This window comes from Trichoplusia ni, chromosome 12 (assembly GCF_003590095.1).
Source record: "Trichoplusia ni isolate ovarian cell line Hi5 chromosome 12, tn1, whole genome shotgun sequence".
Taxonomy (NCBI): Eukaryota; Metazoa; Arthropoda; class Insecta; order Lepidoptera; family Noctuidae; genus Trichoplusia; species Trichoplusia ni.
In genome coordinates, this window is record NC_039489.1 from 5182792 (window position 1) to 5207037 (window position 24246).

Consider the following 24246-nt stretch of genomic DNA (forward strand, 5'->3'; position numbering starts at 1 on the left):
ACATGTAAAAGTGATGTCATATTAACCTAGTCGCACTTAACATGACAGTGATACATGAATGTTTCAGGTTAGGTATAAAATAATACACAAAAGCATCATTTGATAAACACTATTTTATTTTAAATTTTAATAATCTCAATAGTCGATGTTTGACTTACGAACTATTCAGATCAAAACCAGCTCAATTGCGGTGAGATCTTTAACATCACGCGTGATGCAAACCCAGAGAGAGAAACATGTGTTCTTTATTTCTATTGTTATAAAGTTTATAATTGCAAAAATAAATGCAAACAGTTGATGATTTTTACTTGATTATTTAATATCAAAATATTGCTTACAAACGTCCGTGCCGCTGTTCATTAGGTAAAGCTATCAACATTGTATCACACTCCTCTATAAGACATTTCAATTCCACTTATTCTTTTTAGGTGTTAGTACCTTCAAATATAGGAATCACTTTATTTCTCTCTCTTCAACCAACAAATAAAACAGCTAGACCTAATTTGCAATGATATCAATAATCGTTAATCGAATTTATATTAAACCTTAATATACTGCTAGCATGACGAAATACAGGAGACATAAATTATTTGAACATTTGAGCAATTTATTAAAGTTACAGACTTTTTAATACAAACACTTTCCCATAAAATACAATTTGTCTAAGCTACATAATTTGAGTCATGGAGAAGAAAGTCTTTTAAACAATATCAATTACGTCGTTGGTGAACTAATTTGAAATTTTAACCCCAATATCTGAAAGGTACCTTTGAAAACTGTGTAATATTTGTCAAATTCATTTGCAGTGATTCGTGAAACTTTAGGTTATCATCATATTGGTGAACAGCAGAATCAATATAGCATCCTTTCAGAAACCAGCGATTATTATAGGTTGTTTTAAGTATCGAAACGTGTGAAAGAAGGAAAATATTTGTACTTGTAAGTTCATAGCAAAAATGAAATCAAATTAGATCAGTCGACGCTCGAATCCTTTACTGAAAATGAAGATACTATTAAGGGGTAATAGTTCTTCTTATCCAGTCTAAGTACTCGTATACTTTGCTGTACACTCCGGGAATGCCCTCCATACCGCAGGGCACGGGACCGAAGCTCACAATACCAATGACCTCATAAGTCCTGCCGTCTTCGTACATGAGGGGGCCCCCGGAGTCTCCCTTGCAGGAGTCCTTGCCGTTGATGCCGCCGGCGCAGAGCTGGCCCGCCCATAAGTTGACGCTGCGGCCTGGTAAACTGTAGGCCGGTTGGCACCTCTGCAAACAAGTATATGAGGGTTAATAAAATGAATGAAGTTGAATTTTTTAGTGACTATATCGAAAGCTTGCAAGTTTTTCCGTTTACGCAAATTGTTACTTTATATAATCTAGAATTTCCAGTAGACCTGTGTGAAATTTATTTAAAAGTTTTGCTGTTTTTTTACCACTATCTGCTGCTATCAATACCGAACTAAAATTGGAACTAAATATCTAACTTTGAATTGTTAATTTTGGGGAAATTAATGAAAAATATTCTATAAATGAATCACATTGTGAAAATTGGCTATATTAGATAAAAGATAGTCAAAAAGATTACTCTGATCTTATCAAGTAGCAGATTTTAATATAACTTACTTCTGGTGGGACGTAGGGCAGGTCGACGTGCAGTTTGACGTTACTGTACGACTGCCTCGTGCTGACTGCTCCCCATCCAGCGGCGTAAAGCGTAAAGTTAGCGGGGATCCTGCTTGGAGACGTCCAATCTCTGGTCGGCAAACAGATTGGACGGATGAAGTCTGTAAATTAGAAGGGGTTGTTATAATTTTGCTGAAATCTTAAAAGTTTTAAGGCTCTTTTAAACTTGAGTGTTTATTTATTTTTTACTTCTTATTATTTGAACGGTTGTGAATATACCTGTAAATGGCGCAGTCTCCTTCAGTCTGAGCAAAGCTATGTCATGCCTCTTCTGAGGGGACACAGGGTTGTACTGTGGATGCGGTATGGCCCTCTCGATCGCGATTCTGGTCACACCATCTGTACAGTCCTCGCCGTTAGCTTCGACTGGCGCGCAATCTTGACCCTCATTGGCAATATCGTATTCACCAAGGCGAACTCTCTTCCTGAAAAATAAGCATGTTGGTTTATTCTCTATCTAAGAAGTCATCGCAGTCATCACAGTCCTGGTGGTACATATGGTAATCATTATTTTTTTGTAAAATTAATGATTACCATATGTATGTATGTTTGTAGCTTCTTCACGCTCAAACTGATGGACCGGTTTCGATGAAATTTGGTATGAATTTGACAACATGGATACATTCAGCCGACGTTAAAGGACGCCACTCAGCCATTCAGGCGAAGCCGCAGGTACTAATTTATTAAGGTTAGAAACTCACGGCGTGCCAACATCCAGGACTTGTCCAGCCACACAATGGCCAGCAGTGAGCACGTATTTCCCGCTGATCAGAACACCTCCGCATAGCAGCTTCGTGACGCCCTGTTTGACGTATTCAATCATCACCAACCATGGGTACTGGTCTACCGTTGTCGCGTTACCACCTGAAATTTGTTAATGTTGATAGAATTCTTTATCGCTGAACTGAGTGATATGGATTTTTTTCCCCTGATCTGTTATCACTTGGCCTTTCATCCGGTCTCAGATTATCGTTGAGTTTTGGGTTGGGACACCCTGTTTAAACATTTTTTTATGCTCATAAAGTTCTACTTACCTACGATCTTGTTGCCGACTCTGCTGTCTACGCCACAGCACTCAGTGCGAGGATCAGGCGGGAAAGCGTTCATCCTAGCTTGACAGTTACCGATTACCACATCCTTTTGTCTATTGCCCATTGGTCCACAGCATACACTGTACTGTTCAGTACCTTCACACCTTGAAAAATTAAAAACAAACATTCAAGCTATCAAAAAATTGTTCGACTAAGTTGTGACAAAATTCAAGCGCAAAAAGAACACTTGATTAGTTCGCTTTGCTTGTATGGTGGTTGTATGTTTGAGCATTTTCTACGTATTTCAATAACGTACATGCAAGGAACGATGTAGGAATGTATTGTCTACGTAGTTCGTAGTAGGATTGTCCAGAAATAAGCCTAAATGTCTCATGATATTTGTAATTTCTATAATACTATATTCTATAACGTTATAGAATCGTTATTTGTCGAAATTATGGACCAGTCGCCATATCAACCTGAAGTCCTTGACATTCTCAACAGGTTCTTAACAATAAACGTACCTTCCTGCATTATTGCAGATTTTCCTTAAACATTTTATTAAGTGCTTGTGAAGGTCGCTATAATCTGAGACGAAGAATTCCCCATGAGAGAAGTTAATATGAAATCTTAAGAAACAAAGGTTTATGAAGACCTTTCCTTCATTAACATGGCCTTTTATTCTAGTATGAATGACCCATGAAATATTGTCGAGGAAATATTTTTGCTGAAACTGGAATTTTTCAGGCCGAAAAGAACCGAAGCCTATTCAAATTGGGATGACATTTACATTTACTGCTATATTGTTGTTTGCTTACTTGGAGTTCTGGACGTATTTTATGTTCTCAGGTGGTACAGGAGGTTTTAGCATATTCGCGAGATGGGGGCACGAGTATAGGCTGATGCATTGTCCAGGCTGCCCTTCAGGGGTATAGCAACTTCCTTCCGGCTCTGGCGTTGGTGTCGTTGCTTTTGGACAGCAAACCTGGGAAATTTAATAAACAATAGGCTATGTTTAATTTTGAAACGAATGTTAGGAAGTTAGGAGACTTGACGAGTTTGATATCTGCACAAAAAGGACCTATAGTGATGGAGTCCGAGCAATGGATGATGAGGCACAGGCCGGCGCCGAACCGGTGTGAGTAAGAAAAAAAGTATTTTCAATTGGAATAATATCATGTCTAGTAGTATACTAGCATAGTAGTAGTATACCTGTCTGTTCATCTCATAATGCAACATACTGTTCCTTAAACCTCTAATTTCCGTCATTGTGCAAGTGACTTAAATGTTTGCAACGCGATACAAGGATTTAATACCTTACTGCGGGAGTCGTTTAGTAGCGGTAGTAAAAAAACATAGATTTTATAGATAAACCGTTACGGAATTAGTTTATCAAAATCTTTATATCAAACTAGCTGTTGCCCGCGACTTCGTTCGCGTGGTTAGAAGATATAAGTTATGATTCATACCTGCCCTGTTTTTTACACATTTTCCATTGTATCTTCGCTTCTATTAGTCGCAGCGTGATGGTATATAGCCTATATAATGGTCTATTCAATACAAAAATAATTTTTCAATTTGAACCAGTAGTTCCTGAGATTAGCGCGTTCAAACAAACAAACAAACTCTTCAGCTTTATATATTAGTATAAAAGTATAGGTTTATTCTTTCCAAGTATGCACTAGTGTTACTTAAATCACTACCAGAACCAGCGTATTGATATTTGTGTAGTTAAATAAATACTCACGGCTGGTGCATCCCCGTCGTAGCCGCACTGTGACTTCTTCAGCAGGTCAACGTCCTGGCTCGTGCGATCCTTCTTGCTGATCAAGGCCAGCAGAGGCGGACATTTGTACACTGATATGCACTCGCCCTCGTCGTCGCTTGGAGTATTGCAATAATTTGATTCTGTAATGGATAACCAAAATGTGAACATGGGCGTTACTTTTCCAAATTTTCAACTGGGAGATTTTGCGATTGATTGGACTTGGCGTGCGTAATGTATGTTGATGTCTCGTATGGTACGAAATTATGAAATTATTTCAAATACTGCAATACTTATTTTAAATAAATTAGATTCACACGGAATAAATACAATGGTATATCAGTAGACAAAGATGACGAAAAACAGATAAGGTACATACATGTGTCATTTTATAAATGTACCAAATTTTCTAAATTACACAGTAGAGATATAGATACATGTAGGAGGATAGGATATAAACATGGGTGAAGGTTATTGGAAAGATATCGTATAACGATTAACGATGTCAATAGGGATCAAAGTAAAGGTCAACGATGCAGGTAAGGAAAATAAAATGAACAAGTTGATGTGTTAAAAGATGTATTTATTTTGGTAAGACTTAAATTTTATTTTATCCTCAAGATAAAGGTGTAAAGTTGAAGATAGCGTATTTTGTATTTTTGTGCTGTGAAATAATCTGAAAGTATAATGCCCAATATCTAAGATCGTCAAAACCAAAACTGAAGTTAGATTTTGATGAATTCCGAAATTTGGGATCTTCTTGTAACGCCATGGAAATCCTCTTGAGACCACGATTCAGTCAAACAGTATGTGCGTTTAGACAGTAGGAGAGAATTCCTGTCCGGGTCATCTGAAGGTGTTTGTTGTCGGTATGTTCAAGTTATTATGCCTCCTTTTGTGAAAACTTACCACTTTCCGATTGATCATTATCATTATCATTATCACTGTCACTGTTGCTTTCGTCTTCTTCGGTTTCGTCATTGTAACTGATATTTGCTTCTATAAAATATTAGATAGAAATGAGTTAGATTGCTTCGTAATTCTAATCAATTATTAAGCATCTTTATTAAGCCTCACTATACGACGCCAAAGTACAGTCTATTGATCTATTTCTTTAACATTATCAAAATAAAAGCTGACATCAATAGTTGTAAATTCTACGTCTAAAATTATATAGTATTTAGCATTTATGTTAAGTTCCGTTTAAGATAAACAAACCACGATCAAAACCTCCGCATTAATTTCGTGTTTCTCTACCTGATTGTTAGGCGTTAGGTTATTGTAATCGGTGAACGATTCAACATACGGCATTTCTGCTTCAGAACCCTAATCAGAATATCCTTTTTAAATGTCACTCACCCTTGTGTCATGTCACCCTATTTTTCTATCTGCTAAAGTTCTCATTCTCGTTAAATCAGAATGCTGAAGTAGTACGTCATATTCGCCTCTCATTAGGTTGAAATATAGGTCTTATTAAACTTACCACCGGACGGAGGTATTATTATGCTCGACATTGGAGGATAATAGCTTTGTTCCTCAGTTTGGGCTGTAAAGAAATTATCATTAAATGGAGTTTAAAAAAAAAAACGTTATCACTATACATAGACTAATCCAAATTATCCTTAGCTTTTTTTGCTACGATTTTGTGTTTTCCTCAGCACCTTGTATAAGTTTCTTCTACTTTCCTAGACGTACAATTATGATATGAATATACGAAAGTAATTAGTTGGTATTATAACATCATCTTCATCACAATATATTGCAATTTATACATATTATGATGTGTTTGCCTAAACAGTTTTAGTATTACGTAATATTTTAATAAGGCCTCCATATGTGTCTGTTGAGTAATTAAAAGGATGATGTGATCTGTTTTTATGTAATTTTCCTCTACTTAAGTTTAGTTGCTAAGCTAATAGTGCAATGAATAAGAGCTAATATTCATAAGCATTATAAGTAGGTACTTGGTTTTCCTTTTTGTAGTCGTACTAAACAAATTTACGATAGTTATTTGTAAGTTAAGGAGAATCGCAGCGGCAATTGAAAGTCTAACTCGTGCCTCTGCCTATAGCTTACTAAATTCAGTACTTGCATTTGATTACCTCCGAATGTTCAGATAATCCAATGCTCAGCTACTATAAATCTTTATTACAGTTATAGCTCAAGACCGATGTACCAAGCAATATCCCCTCTCTGTATTTGTGCATTTAACTTGGATGCTTTTAAAATCCTTCCGCGATATAGTGATTTAACTCATCACTGTGGGAGTCAACCTATTCAAATTGGTTCGTTCATAGGTCAGCTTCATTAAAGACGTGGATTCTGAAGGAGATAGTTTGGGTCTGAAGTCATCGGGTATCGGAGACTTTGCTTCCAATGTCCGAGCGAATTCTTCCAAGAGTATTTTGGATTTCAAGACTGTATACTATTGCAAAATGTCTTACTTTCTGGTATCGGAGCCTTTGTTGTGGTAGTGTGAACAGTCGTCGTCGTCGTGTATATGTTTTGATTGTCGTTATATGTTACTTGTGTGTCTGTTAAACAAATATGAATATCAAATATAATTATGGCACACTTTTGAGATTTGATTTCGTTTTAAAGATGTTTTATACTGTCGATTGGACATCCAGACAAACGCTTCCAGGTTTATCATTGAATCGTTCGCACTATTCGTGGTAGTCATACTATAGTAATTAATTATAGACTTAAATCTATATCTATACTATTAGAAGAACATGAAAGTTTATCAGCTGTGTAGATTCAAACCAGTAACAAGTTTACATTTTAATAATTATGAAGTCATCAAAATCCAAATCTAAAACAACTGATGTCGATTTGTATTTTTTCAAACTTCTTTTTCATTTCGATTCTTACTCAAAACGTGGTCTAGTTCTTTCATAGAAATTAATGATACAATTATCGAAAGTTATTAAATCGAACTTACGTGTTGGTTGGTGCATTGGTGGTAAGCTAGGATGATTATAACCTGTTAAAATAAAACATTTACTAATGAGGAATGTAATAACAGATCCGAATTTTTTGGCGGGGTTTATTTTATATGTGCTATCACTCTAATTTATTTTCATTGTATTTTCATGTGCGCCCTGCGCATCTGCGCAGAGAACAAAAAGATCTAAAGTTTTTATTTCAAGTAGGCCCGTTTTCCAGGCTCTTTCAAAACGTTACAACGATGACTAGTTCCCAAAGTGTCATTCATGAAACTCCACAAGTTACTCTTTTTAAAAATAAATGCAGGTATAAATAGTACATTTTGTAAAATATTATGTTTTACGCAAGAACAGCGTAAAATAGTAAAATGATAAAAATATAAAGAAAAATAATAACAATAGATCCAGGGAAAATAGTTAAATGATAAAAAAAATCCAATAGTGGAAAGAAAAAAGAAACGAAAACAAGAAGACCATCGAGGGCTGAAAATAGAACGCTGAGTAGCAGATTAAGGTGTGTGTGTAGTGGAGCTTAGTTTTCAGTGTGTTCTTATGTGCGGACCTTTTTTGTGCTTTTGTGCGTTAAATTTCGAAACGTTCACTCACTCTCAGTAGTCGTCGGGTGATGCCCTTTTTTGGAAGGTTTTTTCGACGACTTTTTTTTCCCTGTTAGGTAATGTGGATTCAAATGATACGGACTTGATTATGTATGGATTATGGATGATAATGCCATCAATCTGTTTATGATTAATTTAATTTATGTGATCAAAATTGATGAGAATATGAATGGTAAAATAAATGGATTGTTTTCAAAAATTTTAATCTTATGTGTATGTCAAGTTTATGGTCTTAGAATTAAGTACCAGTGTAAAATATGAGATTTGATAGTAAACGTTCAAACTTAAACTAACTATTAACTTACCCATGAACTGTTCATACAGGTGATTAGGCATGTTATAAGGATTCCCTGCCGAAAAAAAAACAAATGCCAATGTCAGCCAAGTTACTTTTAAATAATATATTCAACTGAAAACGTAAGACTGACGGCTAAAGTTTAAGAAAAGGTTATAAAGAAGAAGAGGTTTGAAGTCGAAATGAAAACTTATTAAAGTTTATACATTTTCATACTCACGAAATCTTAAAAAAACAACACAGGGCTACAAAATATTAAGGTATAACATGCCTTGGAAATTAGTAAAATAGTGTTACCGATCGTCTATAGCTAATAAAAAGAAACACGTTCAAACAAATACAAGTTAAAATTAATCCAAATTGGGGTGCTAATTAGCAGTTATAAAGGACAATAACAATAGCAGATATTCTGAAAGGTCAATCCTTTTGAGCAACTCTATACAGTGAGGCTGAAGGCAGACTTTAAACGTTGAATTGGACTAAGTCCGTCCACCGGCCTTTCATCACTTATCAAGTGCTCTGGTTATTTATTTTAACTTTTTTAATTTCGACTACTGCTAATCTACTCACCCATAGGAGGACGATGTTGAAAAGCCAACATCTGTTCGGCTATAATAATATCAAAAACGGTATAAAGTAATCATATACATCGCTGATGAATAAGGTACCGTTTGAAAGAAAGGACTGGAATGAGATTAGCACTTTTGTAAGTGATGAATATGAAAGAAGGTTATATACGATTAGTCAAAAATGGTATCTCAAAATTTGAGTGTATAGAATAGTAACGTATTTATTCAAACGGAGACTCACCGAGAGGTTTAATTATAACTATTTGCGGCCAAAATGCTTGTTTATCTGTCAAATAAAGCTTTATATTAGTATTTATTTACATATGGCTATAGTACTGGCTTGTTGAAATGAAACTACTTTTATGGATTTTATCGCGGTTTAGTTTGGATTAATCCGTAAAAGTAGTTTCATTTCTATGTCTAACATTCGCGTAAACCTAAGAAACCACTATGTACTGGCTTGTCTTCGTAGCTTTGTTATTTTGTTAGAATACATTTAATCCCGAGTTTTCAGTTTAAAAAAATAAATAATCTAATTGAGTTTCTTCAGAACAACTTGCTCTTTTGAAAGTCGTTAAAAAAGTTTTCATATAATTCATTTATATGTAGACTTATATAATATTAATACCAAATAAATTACCTTGAACCCCAGATGGTTTGTCTTCGGAGCTTTTTTCTATCAAATATGTTTATTAATACTTTAATAAAACAAATTAATATTCAATTAAAAATGTATAAAGGTACTTCAAAGTTTTTGAGTCTAAAATACGATAAATCAATTAAACCTTACCGTCTTCATCGCTTTCAGGTATTTCTGCTGTTAAAATATATTTATTTACGAAATTAATATATGTATTACTAAGTATAAGTATAAAACCTAGATTGTTTAAAAATTAAAACCTTGTTATTTTTAATGAACAAGGATTTCTTTTGTAACTTTCGCGAGGATGATTCATATTTACAAGATGCATATTCTCTCGCGTATTTATCGGGATCACCCGATTAATTTCGTACCCAACTGTAATCCTTAATAATGAGCAGACATTCTTCTGCCGTTCTTAAACAATAATTTATCTGCCTCACGAGAGTTTTAATAAAAATATGTTGTAGGTAGTTAGTGTAAATAATTTAAATAATATTACAAAACTACTGAATATCTCACCATTCTTGTTTATTCTCAACTGTTTGCCTGTATAACAATAATATATGCATTGGGACTTTTAAATTAAAAAAAATGTTAGCGAATAAATACTTATTTAATGGAGCATCGCTTAAAACTATCCATTAAAAATAATTCATATCATTGTCTTGTGAGATTTGAAGCAAGACAACCTTTCTATATTTATTATTATGTTTATTTACGAGTTTCTTAAAGAAATAAACCATTCTTACCTTTTTTAGCTTTCGGGAGAGTACATATTTGTTCTGGAAAAGTAAAATAATTTAAATAGAAAATATATCATAATGACATAATAAATTCCAAATAAACAATATAAAATCTTTGGTATGTAGGTATTTAAAAAATAGCAATGGGACGGTAATTGGTTTGAATAGCTGAATAAACGAAACTTACCTTTTAGTTCTGCTGTCAAAATATACAAAAATACACTTTAATAATGAGTACTGAATTGTATGAGGCACAAAATAAAAATAAACCTTACGATACCTTTTAAATCATCTGGAAAATATAATTAAGGTTAAAAACAGATCTTCACAATGTAGAAGAACTTAAGAAATCATAATTGTAGCAAAATATAGACTTCCTACAAAAGTTCAAAATAATGTGGTATGAATGAAACTGTAGTAATCACACCTCTAATGTTTAATTCAATAAAATCACTGACCAGAGGACAAATGTACAGGTATTTAAAAATAAACCTTGTGATAAAACGAAACAGTCCTTGTTAAAATGGGGGTCGTACAAAAGAAAAAATGCATCTCACCGTTTATTAAATCGTTTGATTCGATTTGTTCTGTCAAAAGATAATTAAATCATAATTGATAATAGTTTCTAGCTAATTGAAAAAAGAATCTAAAAAGTTTGTTCATCGTAATCTAATTTTCAAAGTATGCTTATATGCTCGTTTTTATCAAGACTATTCCAAATATAGCGAATCGTAAGATCTAAGTTTAAACTTGTAAACAAAAATAAAAATTAAAGGAGTCTGTAAGTAGTTAAATTAATCAATAATTAAAAAGATAACTGGTGATAACAATGAGAACTCACCTTCAGTTTTAAGTCTTAAAAGTCTAGAACGATTTGAACCTGTTGAAGGAAGATTTCTTTTTATCTCATTGTTAAGCTTAGAATGGCAAACAAGCCAAAATAAAGTTTCGGGTAAGCAATGAATTAAAAGTACTGATTAAAACAGAGTTGAGTTTTTAAAACCATGTGTCATGTGCTCTACACAAATTATGATTAGCACTAAAATAATCCAGTTATTTGTTTTGATAGTAACTGTCGTGAGAATGATTCATTATTAAATGATGTAACGGTTTACTCACGCGTATTTATCGGGGTAGCCTGACTAGTTTCGGCGGGATCGCGAGTCGAACTACGACTCGCGATCCCGCCGCGTCTGCTCATGATTAAGGACTCCGGTTGGGTCCGAAACTAGTCGGGCTACCCCGATAAATACGCGTGAGTAAACCGTTACATCATTTAACAGTTATTTGTTTGTATAAAAAGACACAACAAGATTACCTGTTAACCGATAAACTGCCAAACAACCAATAGAATATCTGTACTAGTTGACTCTGAGAATAGTGTTTCTAAAGGGTAAGATAGTCTGACACACTAGTGTAGGTAGTACACTGACTGGAAATGATATAATTCTACCTAATCAATATTCTACCCTACATTATACGCTATTATACCCATTGTACCCTAACATTGTATGTATTAAGAATCACTGCTGTAATTCCATGGTGTACAATAAAGAATATTCTAATCTAATCTATCCTTCCCAAGTCCTCTGTTACCAAAGACTTTGACATTATGACCGATAAGTTTCCAAATGTCAACAAAGTTTGCTAATTATGTAAGGTCACGTCATCAAAAACGTGTTTTGATACAAGATCCTGTTTATAAACTAGTTTTAACATCAAAATATTGTTAATTTTCAAAATGTATGTGATCTAGTATTTTGAAGTAACTTCATGTGCGTCACATAATGTTTATTTTGTCTAAAATGTATTGAAAGTTGCTACGTATTATTTTATAAAAGAAATATGTTTGTAGCAAGACACTAAAAACATAATATATACTGGTTTACGGAAGATTTACGAAATTTGATTTACTTATAACCTAATGACCGAAAGGATAAAATCAAATTGAAAATCGTTTATTCGAATACGGCTTCATATATGGATATGGAATGCATACTGAGCCCCGATTCTGCTATTTACAATAACGATAAATGAATGGCAATTGGATTAAATTTAAAACTATTCCTATTCTGCCAAGCTCTTTTCCAATCCAATAATTATTGTCAATTCATTGTATTGACCTTGAGTGTACCGTCCTGAATTTCCAATTATTGTAAAAGAAAAATGCTTAAGAGAACACGCGAAGTGTCATTTTAAGCCAATTTTAATTCATGCACCAACCATTGTAAATGGCAGAGTTGGGGCCCTGAATTCTTCCCTTCACGCATCCATAAATATTATGAATTGAATCTTGTTTAAAGATTTGTAAATACTCAACACTGTTCTGCTTTCAAGATGTGTGTGCCCGATGCCAATTAATACTTTGGTTTTCCTGTGCAAACTTTTTGTTGAAATATAATTAAACGTCAATGACCCATCACTGTTATGACCATCTTCTTTTGTTTAATAATGTAAAAACGTGTGGATATGTTATTGCCTTTATTTTGACTCATGTGCCTTATGTCAGATCGCAAAGCTGCCAAATCTACTTCTCAAGATGAGACTCATGATGAGAATCGAAATGTCGAAGTTGTAAAAAATACTTTGTTTGTACTTCACAAGGTATGTACCTATGTGTTGAAAATTTAATGGTTAACAATTGTGAACTTTGCCCAGTACTCTAAAAGTAGAAGAGGGGAACAATGTAACATGAATTGTTTATTTAATTAAAATTACAATTAGAAGTAAAGTTATAAGTTCTGGCAGCTTGTGCATCTTGATCGAATATTTGTGACAAGGGTGGAATTCCTTAAAGCTGGAGTGGTTTTTTATGAAGTGCTCTCCGCTCATTTTGATAAAACTTGAGTCGACATAAAGATAAAATTTGAATCATTGGAAATTAAATTTATAATGTTTTTATTAAAATACAAAAGGTACCTAAGTTATTAGTCACTTTGTATTCGCAAGATAAACATTAAATTCTCGACCAATTAAACAGTTTTCCTTATTATATTATTACATTAACATAAATTGTTTCTAAATTATGTGCATAATAACAATTTAAGTTATTTAATTTATTGAAACCCCAACGTGGTTCTACAACCAGCTATTGAATCTATCCACTTTCTTGTTTTATCTATCGCATTTAAAGAAAAATAGTAAAGTAAAGAATGTAACATGTCGTAAAAATGTATCATTTAGTCTGAAAGTTATAGATAATATTAATTCTCATCTCAAAGCGTCATTATATTAAGAAAGAAAAACCTCTAAAATTATGGATTGTGACGTTTACATAAGTAACTAGCTGTTGCCCGCGACTTCGTCCCCGTGGGTAGAAGATATAAGTTATGATTTATACCTGCCCTATTTTTTCACTTTTTCCGTTGTATCTTCGCTCCTATTAGTTGCAGCGTGATGGTTTATAGCCTAAAGCCTTCCTCGATGAATGGTCTATTCAACACAAAAAGAATTTTTCAATTTGGACCAGTAGTTCCTGAGATTAGCGCGTTCAAACAAACTCTTCAGCTTTATATATTAGTATAGATAGATAATTCGCTACAAGTTCGTCATAGTCGATTTTGAGGGCAGCAAACAAAACATGAAATATTGCAAACATTAATAATCCCTCTCCATTTATCTCTTATGATATGTTGTATTTAATTTCAATGTAGTCTATAGTAAGTACATATTTAAGATGAGCAAAGCAATGTTACGTATATAATTTCTTGACGCTGACATGTAGTAAAACTAGATCTGTAAAGCCCGCTACTTCAGACCGGGCTAGGACAAGTACAGATTATCCTGTCCCGTTTAAAGGGCAACTGGTTTTTATATCTTTATGTAATTGTGACCACTGTAATTACGAGTGCAAAGTTTTCTGAACTGTTGATGTTGTTTTATTCATTTTTATCATACTAATCTTTTCAAGGATGAAGGAGATATTTATTTTGAACAATTAGTCATATCTTATCGTATACTTGCAAGTTTAGGACTCATGATTTGTGAGATATTACTGTTCCTTGTTCTTCCCATGGACACATTACCTACAGCTATTTAAGGTTCAAATTGTGATAATATATTAATTTAGTGTTTTCAGCTACCTCTTAAAAATGATATTCAAATGGTAGTGAAGTTATACGTAATTTTGTATTGTTTTGAATGATCTTCACATTCAGAGCTAAATTCATGTTATTATTTTAGTATTCATATAGCCATATATTTTGGTTAGATAAGAAAACTGGGGCGATTTTCTGCACACAACAAACGCAGTACAGTATCAATAAAATTAATAATCTGTTATAACATTGACTAATCACCAAAACTATCAACGCCTATGTTTAACGGTCTCAAACAATGACCGTGTAATCATGATCACTGTGTAATGAATTATTTACAGCTAACACATCTACACTCGTTAAAAAAAATGTAGATATTAACCTAGCGACAAATCACACATAATAATAAGATTAAATTCTAATTCAATAAAAACAAATATCCACATCAATTACATATATTAAATAATGTTCCGCCATTATTGGTACAAGCATACGTATCGTGCGGTAATCGCGCGTAAAATTACATTTTAATATTGTTGTTGAGACGACTTCGCTTGATTGTTCGATTGTATAGTCACATAACCTGTTTTAAATTAATGTTTCATATTGTTATGTATTCTGTAAGAGTCGCATCTATATATTTTTCTTAATCCAATTTTGGAGATTAGACTTTGGTAAAGCGCAGAGTTTTTATTTTTGTAAGGTTTTCGAAGGATTTGATTTATGTTTCGGGTTTTTGTAGGGATTTCCTCTGCTTGGTCTATGAACTAAATCTTTAAATGACTTCGTTATCTTAGTGTCCAAGCCGGGCCTAATAAGACTCTTGCAGTTGTTCAAGCGAGACACGGGCGTGGAGTGTCAACCCGCTTCCTCAACTGCCAAGAGTCAAACTTTCGGATGTCGGAATACGCGCTCAGTATATCTGTTATTATTGTTTTAAAGTGTTGTAAAATAATCATAATATACAGAACTATTCATTTCTATAGTTGATAAATCAAAATAAAACAAATTAATTTGCGTCTTAATAAAGGAGTATTTTAGTCGACACATTGAAAAGTTAATTAAAATACTTATATTTGCGGCTACAGTTACACTAATTGTGTTCCTATAATAAATATTTCAACGCCATTGATAAGGAAAGTTCAATGATTGTTGGGTTGATTAGAAGAATTAATTAAACAGTTATCCGAAGGACATAGTATGTAATAATATTAATTAATTGAAAATACTGTCAAAATCAAAATGTTTTTATTTCTGGTAGGTCTAAAACAGGCGCCATTTATTAATATGTGTGTAGGAATGTACAAAAAATATATTTCGGAACGTCACTGAGATAAGTATTGTACGTCATGTATGTTTATTTGTAATCTTTAAGTAGAAGAGTTTTGATAAAATTATATTGAGCTTTATGATCCGGATTGACACAGGCTATTTGTCTTCCTGTCCCAAAAAATTGTAAGTAGTTTTCGTGGGATGTCCAAGAAAAGTGTATTTGGTTAAGTATGGATTAACGGGCGGCTAACACCGCGGGACGCACTTAGTACCTATCTACCTACAATATTTACAATCTAACAATCAGTAACTTGTATAACCAGTCGTATTAATGAACACTTTGTATCACATAACAATTAAAAAATTAACCGGTCGGTAATGTCTTAGGGAAATCCTATTTTATAAATCGTTATAGATAAGAATCTTTGGCTTTTCCTTTCTTATAAATGCTATAAAACTACTGTTGCTTGTAAAAACCCTCTGACCGAAGACACGTTATTTTATTATTTGAAATTAAAATACACATACGCGGCTTTTAAGATTACCGAATGTATTCATTGAATAATAGTAATAAAAATCTTTGATCCTGGTAGATGTCTCATTGGATTGCATCTTAGATTATGCTAAGTCCTTTGTATGTTGAACCTACGTTGCCGTTTACGCCTTTTTAATCAGTGACTCTTCCCGTGAAATTATTCCGTGAATTGAAAGAGATTTGTATAAAATTACATTCGTTTCGAGACACAAACTAAGCGCAGCTTTTATCGTGTGTGTATGATGCTGCTTTACATTAAAACATCTCAAAATAAAGTTTCTCTTCATTGCTCGCTGTTATGACTTACCGGCGAAAAAATTAAAGCATGGTCGTGTTAATGCGATTCTATTAACGTATGTTTTAATGTAATAATTTCTTTAGGGGGGGGGGGGGGGTAATAGGTTCCTTTAAGGATGTTTTCAAGGCGATTTATATCAAGTTTTAATAGAGTCGTTTTAAGTTTAAATAGACTCCTATCACATTGGAACCCACCTTTTTAAAGATTTTTTAAAGCCGACACGTTTGCCCAAGAAAACAAATGTTGCACGACGGTAAACGATACATCTAATAGCAATGTTTGTTGCGTTCAATCAATTTCAAAAATTAATACTCATGTTTTGAGAAATTGACATGTGAATATTAAAGTCTTTATCGATAACTAGTAAACGCGGATGCGGCCTTGTTATAATCGAGCAAAAAGTTTAGTTTTTTGTTTCGAACACTTTATGTGTGTACGTTTTAAATTAGTTACAAAATAATGTTTGTTATTGACCAATTCGCAAAGTTTTTTCTTCTCAATTTTGAAATTCGATGATGGTTGAGTAAGTCCGTTTTGTTTTATTATTAGATACCTTCCATAATAAAATTAGATTCCTATACAACTTCGTCCGCGTGAACCTAACCTTATTAAATCAGCTACCTGCCAATAAAAGTCGCGACAAAATCGGTCCAGACATTTAAAGATTAGGAACAAACAGATAGACAGACGCACATTTTTTTTAATGTTACGATGGTGTATTTACCGCATCAATTTAATATGCATGTAGTAACAAACGGTTATTTCAATATGAAAAACAGACATTCAAACTTTTTATGTATAGACGTGTGAGTAAATTTCAAAATTTTCAATGTAGATTTGATAAGTATTAATAGTAGGTAGGTGTTAATGTACTTAATAAATGTTCATTTTATTGATGCGATTTAATTAATTAATCCATTATTAATAACCAGTTTCTGAATGATAATTACAACGTCTGATCATTACTACAAATAAAAATGTAACGCGTGCCACCGTACACAATGCGTACAGAATATAATTTGCAAATATTCTTAACACACACAACACATTTGCATAAAAACGTTTTAACCGCAAATTTTCCTTAAACAAAATACCACAACGAATCGAATTCAAACCCGATTTTAAATAAAAAAATAAAACAAAAACTTACGTCCATTTACGAGACAGCAGCAAGCAGCAACGACGACAACGAATAATAAATTCATTTTTGTTAGAATATCACTGCATGTTAGGTTGACACAACACGAACGACGTCCGCGCCCGACTGTGGTCAGACGAACTGTGATCACCCAGCCCAAAGCCCAATATGTTTATTGACTAACTAGCGATCATCTAGCATTCACGTCACAACTACTGTACAAGCAAATGTAATCTTTATTTTAAAGGACTTAAGGGTGAAAATTAAGTGTTTGTTAATTGTTGAGATGACTAACCTGTGCGGTAACGAGTGTGTGAGCTTCTTGGAGTATAATTTATATATTAATAATAATTTATTTATGCGCAATTTTTGTTTACGGTCTGATGAGGCTTATGCGAATAGTTTCAATGTTTTTTTTAATGACTTAATAGCTTTCGGATTTACGGAGTTTTTGTATAAGGACAAAGCTAACACCGTTCCGCTTAGACCTTTAGCCGCTTTTTTGCTCATATGAGTAATATTCTCACTTAATATCTGTAGGATATTAAGTCGAAGGGGCAATCGAAGTATATGTGGTTTTCAAAACGTTATAGTAATAAAGGGGTGAAAATTGCGGAACCAGTTCCTTAATGTAATTTAAATTCTCTAGGTCTAGTACGTAGTTCCAAAAAGTAACCCAAAAAGAGTAAGCAATACCTTGTACTTATTATACTGTATATGGATATGAATCGCCAGCCATTTCGTTGCCAGGTCTACTGTAAAGGAGGATATGTGTGGAAAAAATCGGTGTATAATCTCCTTCCTGTGCTGGATTTCAGTAACTGTATTTGTGAATACATAAATAAGTTTTCTGGCTTGAAGGTTTTCATTTATAATATATTAATCAACCAGCTGTTGCCCTCGGGCCGCCCCGCTAAGAATCGAACATAAACATCGGGATGAAAACTATCCATGTGGTAATCCTGGTTATAAACTATCTGTGTACCACGTTATAATTACGTTTATAATATTAGTAGGATAAGTAGGATTAAACGTTCGTAAAATTTTAGGTACGTTTACTTTAAGTGCAACAAAAAGAAAACACTCAACAATAAATAAAAATGAAGCATGATTGTCAAACGTTCGAGGAAAAATAACACGATTAATTATATTTATTGCAACGGTCATGATTGAACACTTTTAATTTGTACACTTCAGAACATTTTCCTTTAAAGTTTATTATGTATTTGTACACTCAATTATATTATTGTTTTGTTGTATATGCCTATACTAGCAGTTACCTCCGGCTTTGGCCGCGTGGATCATCATCGGCCTAGCTTTTCCCAACTATGTTGGGATCGGCTTCCAGTCTAACCGATTTCAGCTGAGTACCAGTGTTTTACAAGGAGCGACTGCCTATCTGACCTCCTCAACCCAGTTACCTGGGCAATACGATACTCCTTGGTTAGACTGGTTGTCTGCTGCTTTGGCCGCGTGGATGTCAGCTAAAATCAAATTGAGTTATTTGGTGGTTATGAGATTTGGTGTCCCGAAACCCGACAATTCAATGACGTCAATTCGTGCAGTGACAGGATTTGGAACTGTATTCGATTAAGACACTTAAGTTCTAGGCAGTTAACAGCGCTGAAACAATTGATCGCTTCTCAATCTTGTGTAATCATGTAATCAATTTTGAGGGTAATCATTGGCCTAGCCTTTTCCCAACTATGTTGGGGTCGGCTACCAGTCCAACCGGTTTCAGCTAAGTACCAGTGTTTTACAAGGAGCGAAAAAAAAAAAATCAATATTTAGGGATAAGTCTGCTGTTTAAGTCGAATAAAAAGTACTCATTATTTATTGTAGGGTGCAATAAATTTTGTGCCAAAAATCTTTTTTGTAACTGTATCTTTGACAGAGTAACAAAAATTCATACATCCATAAAAACTTTCATGTCTATTAAATTAGTAGGAATACTAAAATAGCGGTTATCTTCATTGTTATTTCCATTGCAATGTGAGAGGAAAACCTTTTTGCCTACCTATTATTTATAGAAGTAAATTGTGTTAAATAATACAATGTACCCCTATAAATAATTTGATGTATTCTACCTGATTATTTAGATGTGCGCAAATCAATTTTATTTGCTTGCATAGAATATTCATCAATCAATTTGTTATGGGGACTCTTATTTTACTTAATTTGTATTCATTCTGCTCAATCAACTGTAACTGTCTACATAGAAAGCATTATTACGCATTCTATTATGGCTAGATAAGAATGTTTAAATGGTTGAAAAAGCAAATTAATAAAAAATATGTATAAATACAACTAGCTGTCCTGGCAGACGTTGTTTTGCCGAGTAAATTAAGTAAATTGCCCTAAATTCGGTTAAGGTGTTTCGGTGTTTATGGTTAATTAAATTGCGACATGAAAAATTTATATAAAAGTTTTCGCAAAGTGAATAAGAGCTAGTTTTAATTACATTCATGCAAGTTTTGGCCGATGTTCTAAAATTGGTTAAAGTTTTCAGAAGTGTTTCTAGGGTAGAAAGTGATACATACTTAGTTTGGTAATCACTAAAAAGAAGAATGAAATAAAACGACAACCTCACCATTGCTCAGAATTTATATATAAACATGTGACCTGCTTCGTACTTGTTTCCCTAAAGATAAGAATATGACTACATCATACATATATGGTTATTTTTACTTGACTAGATATTATAATCCAAGTTTACCTTAACAATTTCAATATAAGTAGAAATAAAAAGTTTCCTGGGACTTCAAGCTGTACCTGTTCTGTATAGGTACTTTTATTACAAGTAATTTGCTTGATAAATGTGCGAGACAGCGCTATTATATTCCTTGTTCCATTCATGGGTGCGTTTTGCAAAAGGTTTGCAAAACCACGTCATAGGCCTTTCTTCGTATAGCGTCGTGTACTCATGGACACCTACTTCCTTGGGGGAGGAAGTGAGTGGTGTCAAACTCCTACTGACCAAACTTGAACCACCGTGCAATGTCTCCCACGTTTTGGCGGCGATGTATCCATCACCGTGCACCGACTTCATAGGCCTACGAGCGGGTTTAACTGTGACACCAGGCTGTGGCTATAGTATACGATAAGAATAATAACAGATATATCGGTGCACTATACGTCGCTGATCGTCGTCTCGCTTCCACATACTAGAATCTACTTTTAGACGTCGTAGTAGACCTGCCCAGACGGCGGGATTGTTTGAATGTGTTACCGTGGCTCCGGTACACGACGGCCAAAAGAAGGAACATGGATGGGTTTTAGTCAGTACAAGTCTAACACTATCTTCAACTCAACCCAAGGAAGGAGTCATTAAAAGAAGAAATAATGTCGTAGTAAGCTTTCTGTTAAACTCTAAGAACTAATAATCATTTCTAAAGTTCTGCCTCATACACTATATTCGATTTTCAAATCTAAAAAGGTTTAAACTTATCAAACACTTAATCGCTAGCGGATTTATGGTTACACGCGATTTAACAGCAAAAAATAATTGTAACATATGTAGCCGTTAAAATTAACAACATTAGCCGATTGTGCATAATTAAACATAAATAAAAGGCCACGCTTATTACACACGTATGGATTAAGCTAATACTCAATTAATGGGTAAATATGATGCGAATGAGGCGAATCTATGGAGAAATTACGTGGTTAAAACGGTCTGTTATCTTAGTTCTTTAAATACCCTTTACTAATGTAATTGGGGTCGGTCTGTTGCCATTCGTACAAGTACTACAAGCCACGATTCACAACGCTCAAAAGTATGGTGTTGACATTTGGTTAGTATAAGTCACTTGGCTTTGACCGGTCATCTGTATACATTCGAGCGTTTTCTTTTGATTTTGCAACTGGGCTTAACTTAGTTGTCAATCTCTTTGCTACGACTAGCTAGTTCTTTTTTACTACCGCTTTAAGAGGAGAACTGGAAGATATTTTTTCTTACCCATATTTTTTACTTTTTTATTAATTTTGCCGACCCTGGCTTACAGGATTTTAAGTTGGCTTTCTGAGCGTGTGACATTGTTAATTGCTTTGTCGATCTCTCCATGCTGTCCTCGACGTATTGGTTATAGGTACGGCTTATGCTAGTGGACTTTAAAAGTAGATTTGTGAACAGTAACCCTCGTATTTTAAACTAAAACAATAGGTATCGCATATGCATTTACATAATTTTAATGAACTATCATTTTATTCAATACACTGGTTTAAGAAAAATAAACCTACTTTATTACGCTGTTTCATCTAACTGTTTCAAATAACATAAATTTATAGCGGAATGTTTTTTTCGAATCATCCTTTTGCCTTGTAATAAAGATGTTTTTACTTTACTATCAAAATGGATGTGCGTTTGTTCATATATTTGTACCTATATGAAAAGGAATATGTACTTTGTTGTAAAAAAAACTAGTTTCCCTCCGTTTTTTTATTCTCACTCACAACAATGATAACGGAAACTGGATTTTCGTTCACGTGTTTAAAAAAAACGTGAGATATATTATGTTTTTTTTTTCATTTTAAAGAGTAACCTATATTATTAATTTACCGTACAGTTGACAGCAAAAGTAGATGATCTAAATCAGTAATTCAGTAGGTACTATTGAACGTAGCAGAACTTTTTCACCATGGGAATGACATTTTGAAACCATACAACTAGGACTAGATCTTTAATACAACGATTCTTAGGCGCTTTTTCAAGCCTCTTAGAATTTAAAACATTTTGATTATAACATGAACATTTCTTAAAGATTGCCATTTTAATGACTGAAAATGTACCTGAAATCGCCCTCAATACCAAATATTGTATTATGAAATCTTACCTCCGCTAGCAATCGTGGTGATCAATTCTAAATCCGTCAAGGACTTTGTCTTCTCTGATATCTGTAATATGAGTTGACACTTTGGAACCGTGCAACTAGAGTCAGTAATATAACGTTTTAAAAGTGCCTGAGATACGGCCTATTGGAAAAAAAAAATTTAGGCTTTCTATTTTAAAATAATATTTTCAAAATCGTTGAGATTAGATCGTTGAGAAAGCATCACTACCAAACAAACATAATATAATGCTAGTCAGGATGTTCATCATGGAATCTAGGTCATCGTAGGTATATGAATTTACATTAAACATACAATTTCCTTGTTGCAGGCGCTACGAAGGAGATTGGCACGGCGTTGACGCGCGTCTGCCTGCGTCACAGAGCCATCGAGACCAGGATGAAGACGTTTATAAGGTGAGCACGTCATTAACGTAATAGAGAATTACTTTTATATTGTTTTTATTGAGAATTTTACGTAGGAATAGACCACTAGACGATTGTGTATTGTTTTGTCCTTATATGTAAGTTTTTGAATTGTTTATCGTGTTTGATAATGCATTCAGAGTACATACTTAAGAAAAATCAGGGAAACGTGATAATAAAAGCTTGTAGAAAAATCACGAACCTAGTCCGTGTGTATGGACTGCATACAACGAAAATGTTTGACACACATGAAAAATGCAAAAAAAGTGATTCGTCTGAAAATTAATCAAAATGAATACCTATGTAATTTTCGTTTAATTAATCAACATTTTTATTTACAATTTTACAGAGTTAAGTCAACATTAAAGTCTTATTATTTTCTATTTTATTTTATTTTAAGGAACAGCATTTTCGTTACTTTTTTCTTTTTTTCTTTTATTTACGTTTACTGTAAACACTTATACTAACCTATTACATACATATTATGTTTTGTCTGTCAGAAAATAAGAAAGGTCTGGCGGCCGTGGGATCTTGTAGGTACTACATTATTAAATAAATAATAATGAATGGACCCCACGGAACCTATAAGGGAAACATTTGTTGTTTCCCTTACACTAAATCGGTATTTAAACAATAACACTCACCTCTAACCCGGCTTTGATAAAGAAAAATACGAGAACGTAAAAACCAAATGCAAATATTTTATCAGTTGCAATAAAAAAAAATGTAAATAATACAAGTATTAAAATTCATAACAGATGTATTTTCCAGTTTAGTAATTGGTATAGTTAACCTAGCTGTTGCTATCTTCGTACTGAATTCCGTCCAAATCCGTTAAGCAGTTTCTACGTGAAAGAGTGACAAACATGCTTCCAAACATGCAAACTTTCTCGCTTCAAATATTACTCTCGCTTCTACAACGGCAACAGTCTTGCATTAAGAGTTCCTATTATGGGTACGTAGGTGTCGATTTATCACTGACGTCTGAAATTACTGTGAATTGTGACGTCAATACAATAATCTCCCTTAGGTATTGTCAGATTGTACAGAGGTATAAGATGACTTATGTGTTAGTATACAAGTCAGGTACTGAAATATTGATTTAGTTTTTGTATGGGAGTATAATTCTTGTCTATCATCATTCCCCTGCCCTTATCCCAATTATTTTTATTTGGAGTCGGCAAAAATGTCTTCTTCTTCCATATCTTTCTATCGGACGTCATCTCACAAGAAACACTCTTTGCAGACATATCGTCTTTTACAAAATCCATTCATCGTATCTTTGTTCGTCCTCTTCCCTTTATATCTATCCACATCCGTGCTCAACGCCTTCCTAACCACATGCTTTTCTTTCATCCCTAATAAAGTATGAGTCTGGTATATTTTTTTTTATTTATAATTCGATTTATATTGTT

General features: G+C 33.7%; 3 protein-coding genes across 6 annotated transcripts in view; 1 reads left to right on the forward strand and 2 right to left on the reverse strand.

Moving 5' to 3' along the window:
* Positions 1-24246, forward strand: part of LOC113499632 (metastasis suppressor protein 1-like) — a 138794-nt gene that overhangs the window by 89189 nt on the left and 25359 nt on the right. For all 4 annotated transcript variants that reach the window (XM_026880163.1, XM_026880164.1, XM_026880165.1 and 1 more), the window contains exon 4: positions 22738-22822. In XM_026880163.1, the coding sequence (XP_026735964.1) occupies positions 22738-22822 (85 nt within the window). The remainder of the gene's footprint in view (positions 1-22737; positions 22823-24246) is intronic.
* LOC113499633 (phenoloxidase-activating enzyme-like) lies at positions 96-17742 on the reverse strand. Its single transcript, XM_026880168.1, has 8 exons — positions 17592-17742; positions 4467-4627; positions 3538-3704; positions 2723-2883; positions 2390-2552; positions 1908-2113; positions 1629-1789; positions 96-1271 (listed from the first exon to the last, which is right to left on the reverse strand). Exons 1-8 carry the CDS (start codon positions 17644-17646, stop codon positions 1014-1016), a joined length of 1332 nt encoding a protein of 443 aa, XP_026735969.1. The 5' UTR covers positions 17647-17742; the 3' UTR covers positions 96-1013.
* LOC113499635 lies at positions 4649-10396 on the reverse strand. Its single transcript, XM_026880170.1, has 6 exons — positions 10306-10396; positions 8355-9199; positions 7429-7470; positions 6929-7018; positions 5968-6030; positions 4649-5483 (listed from the first exon to the last, which is right to left on the reverse strand). The coding sequence occupies exons 2-6, from the start codon at positions 8383-8385 to the stop codon at positions 5368-5370; spliced, it is 342 nt and encodes a 113-aa protein (XP_026735971.1). The 5' UTR covers positions 8386-9199; positions 10306-10396; the 3' UTR covers positions 4649-5367.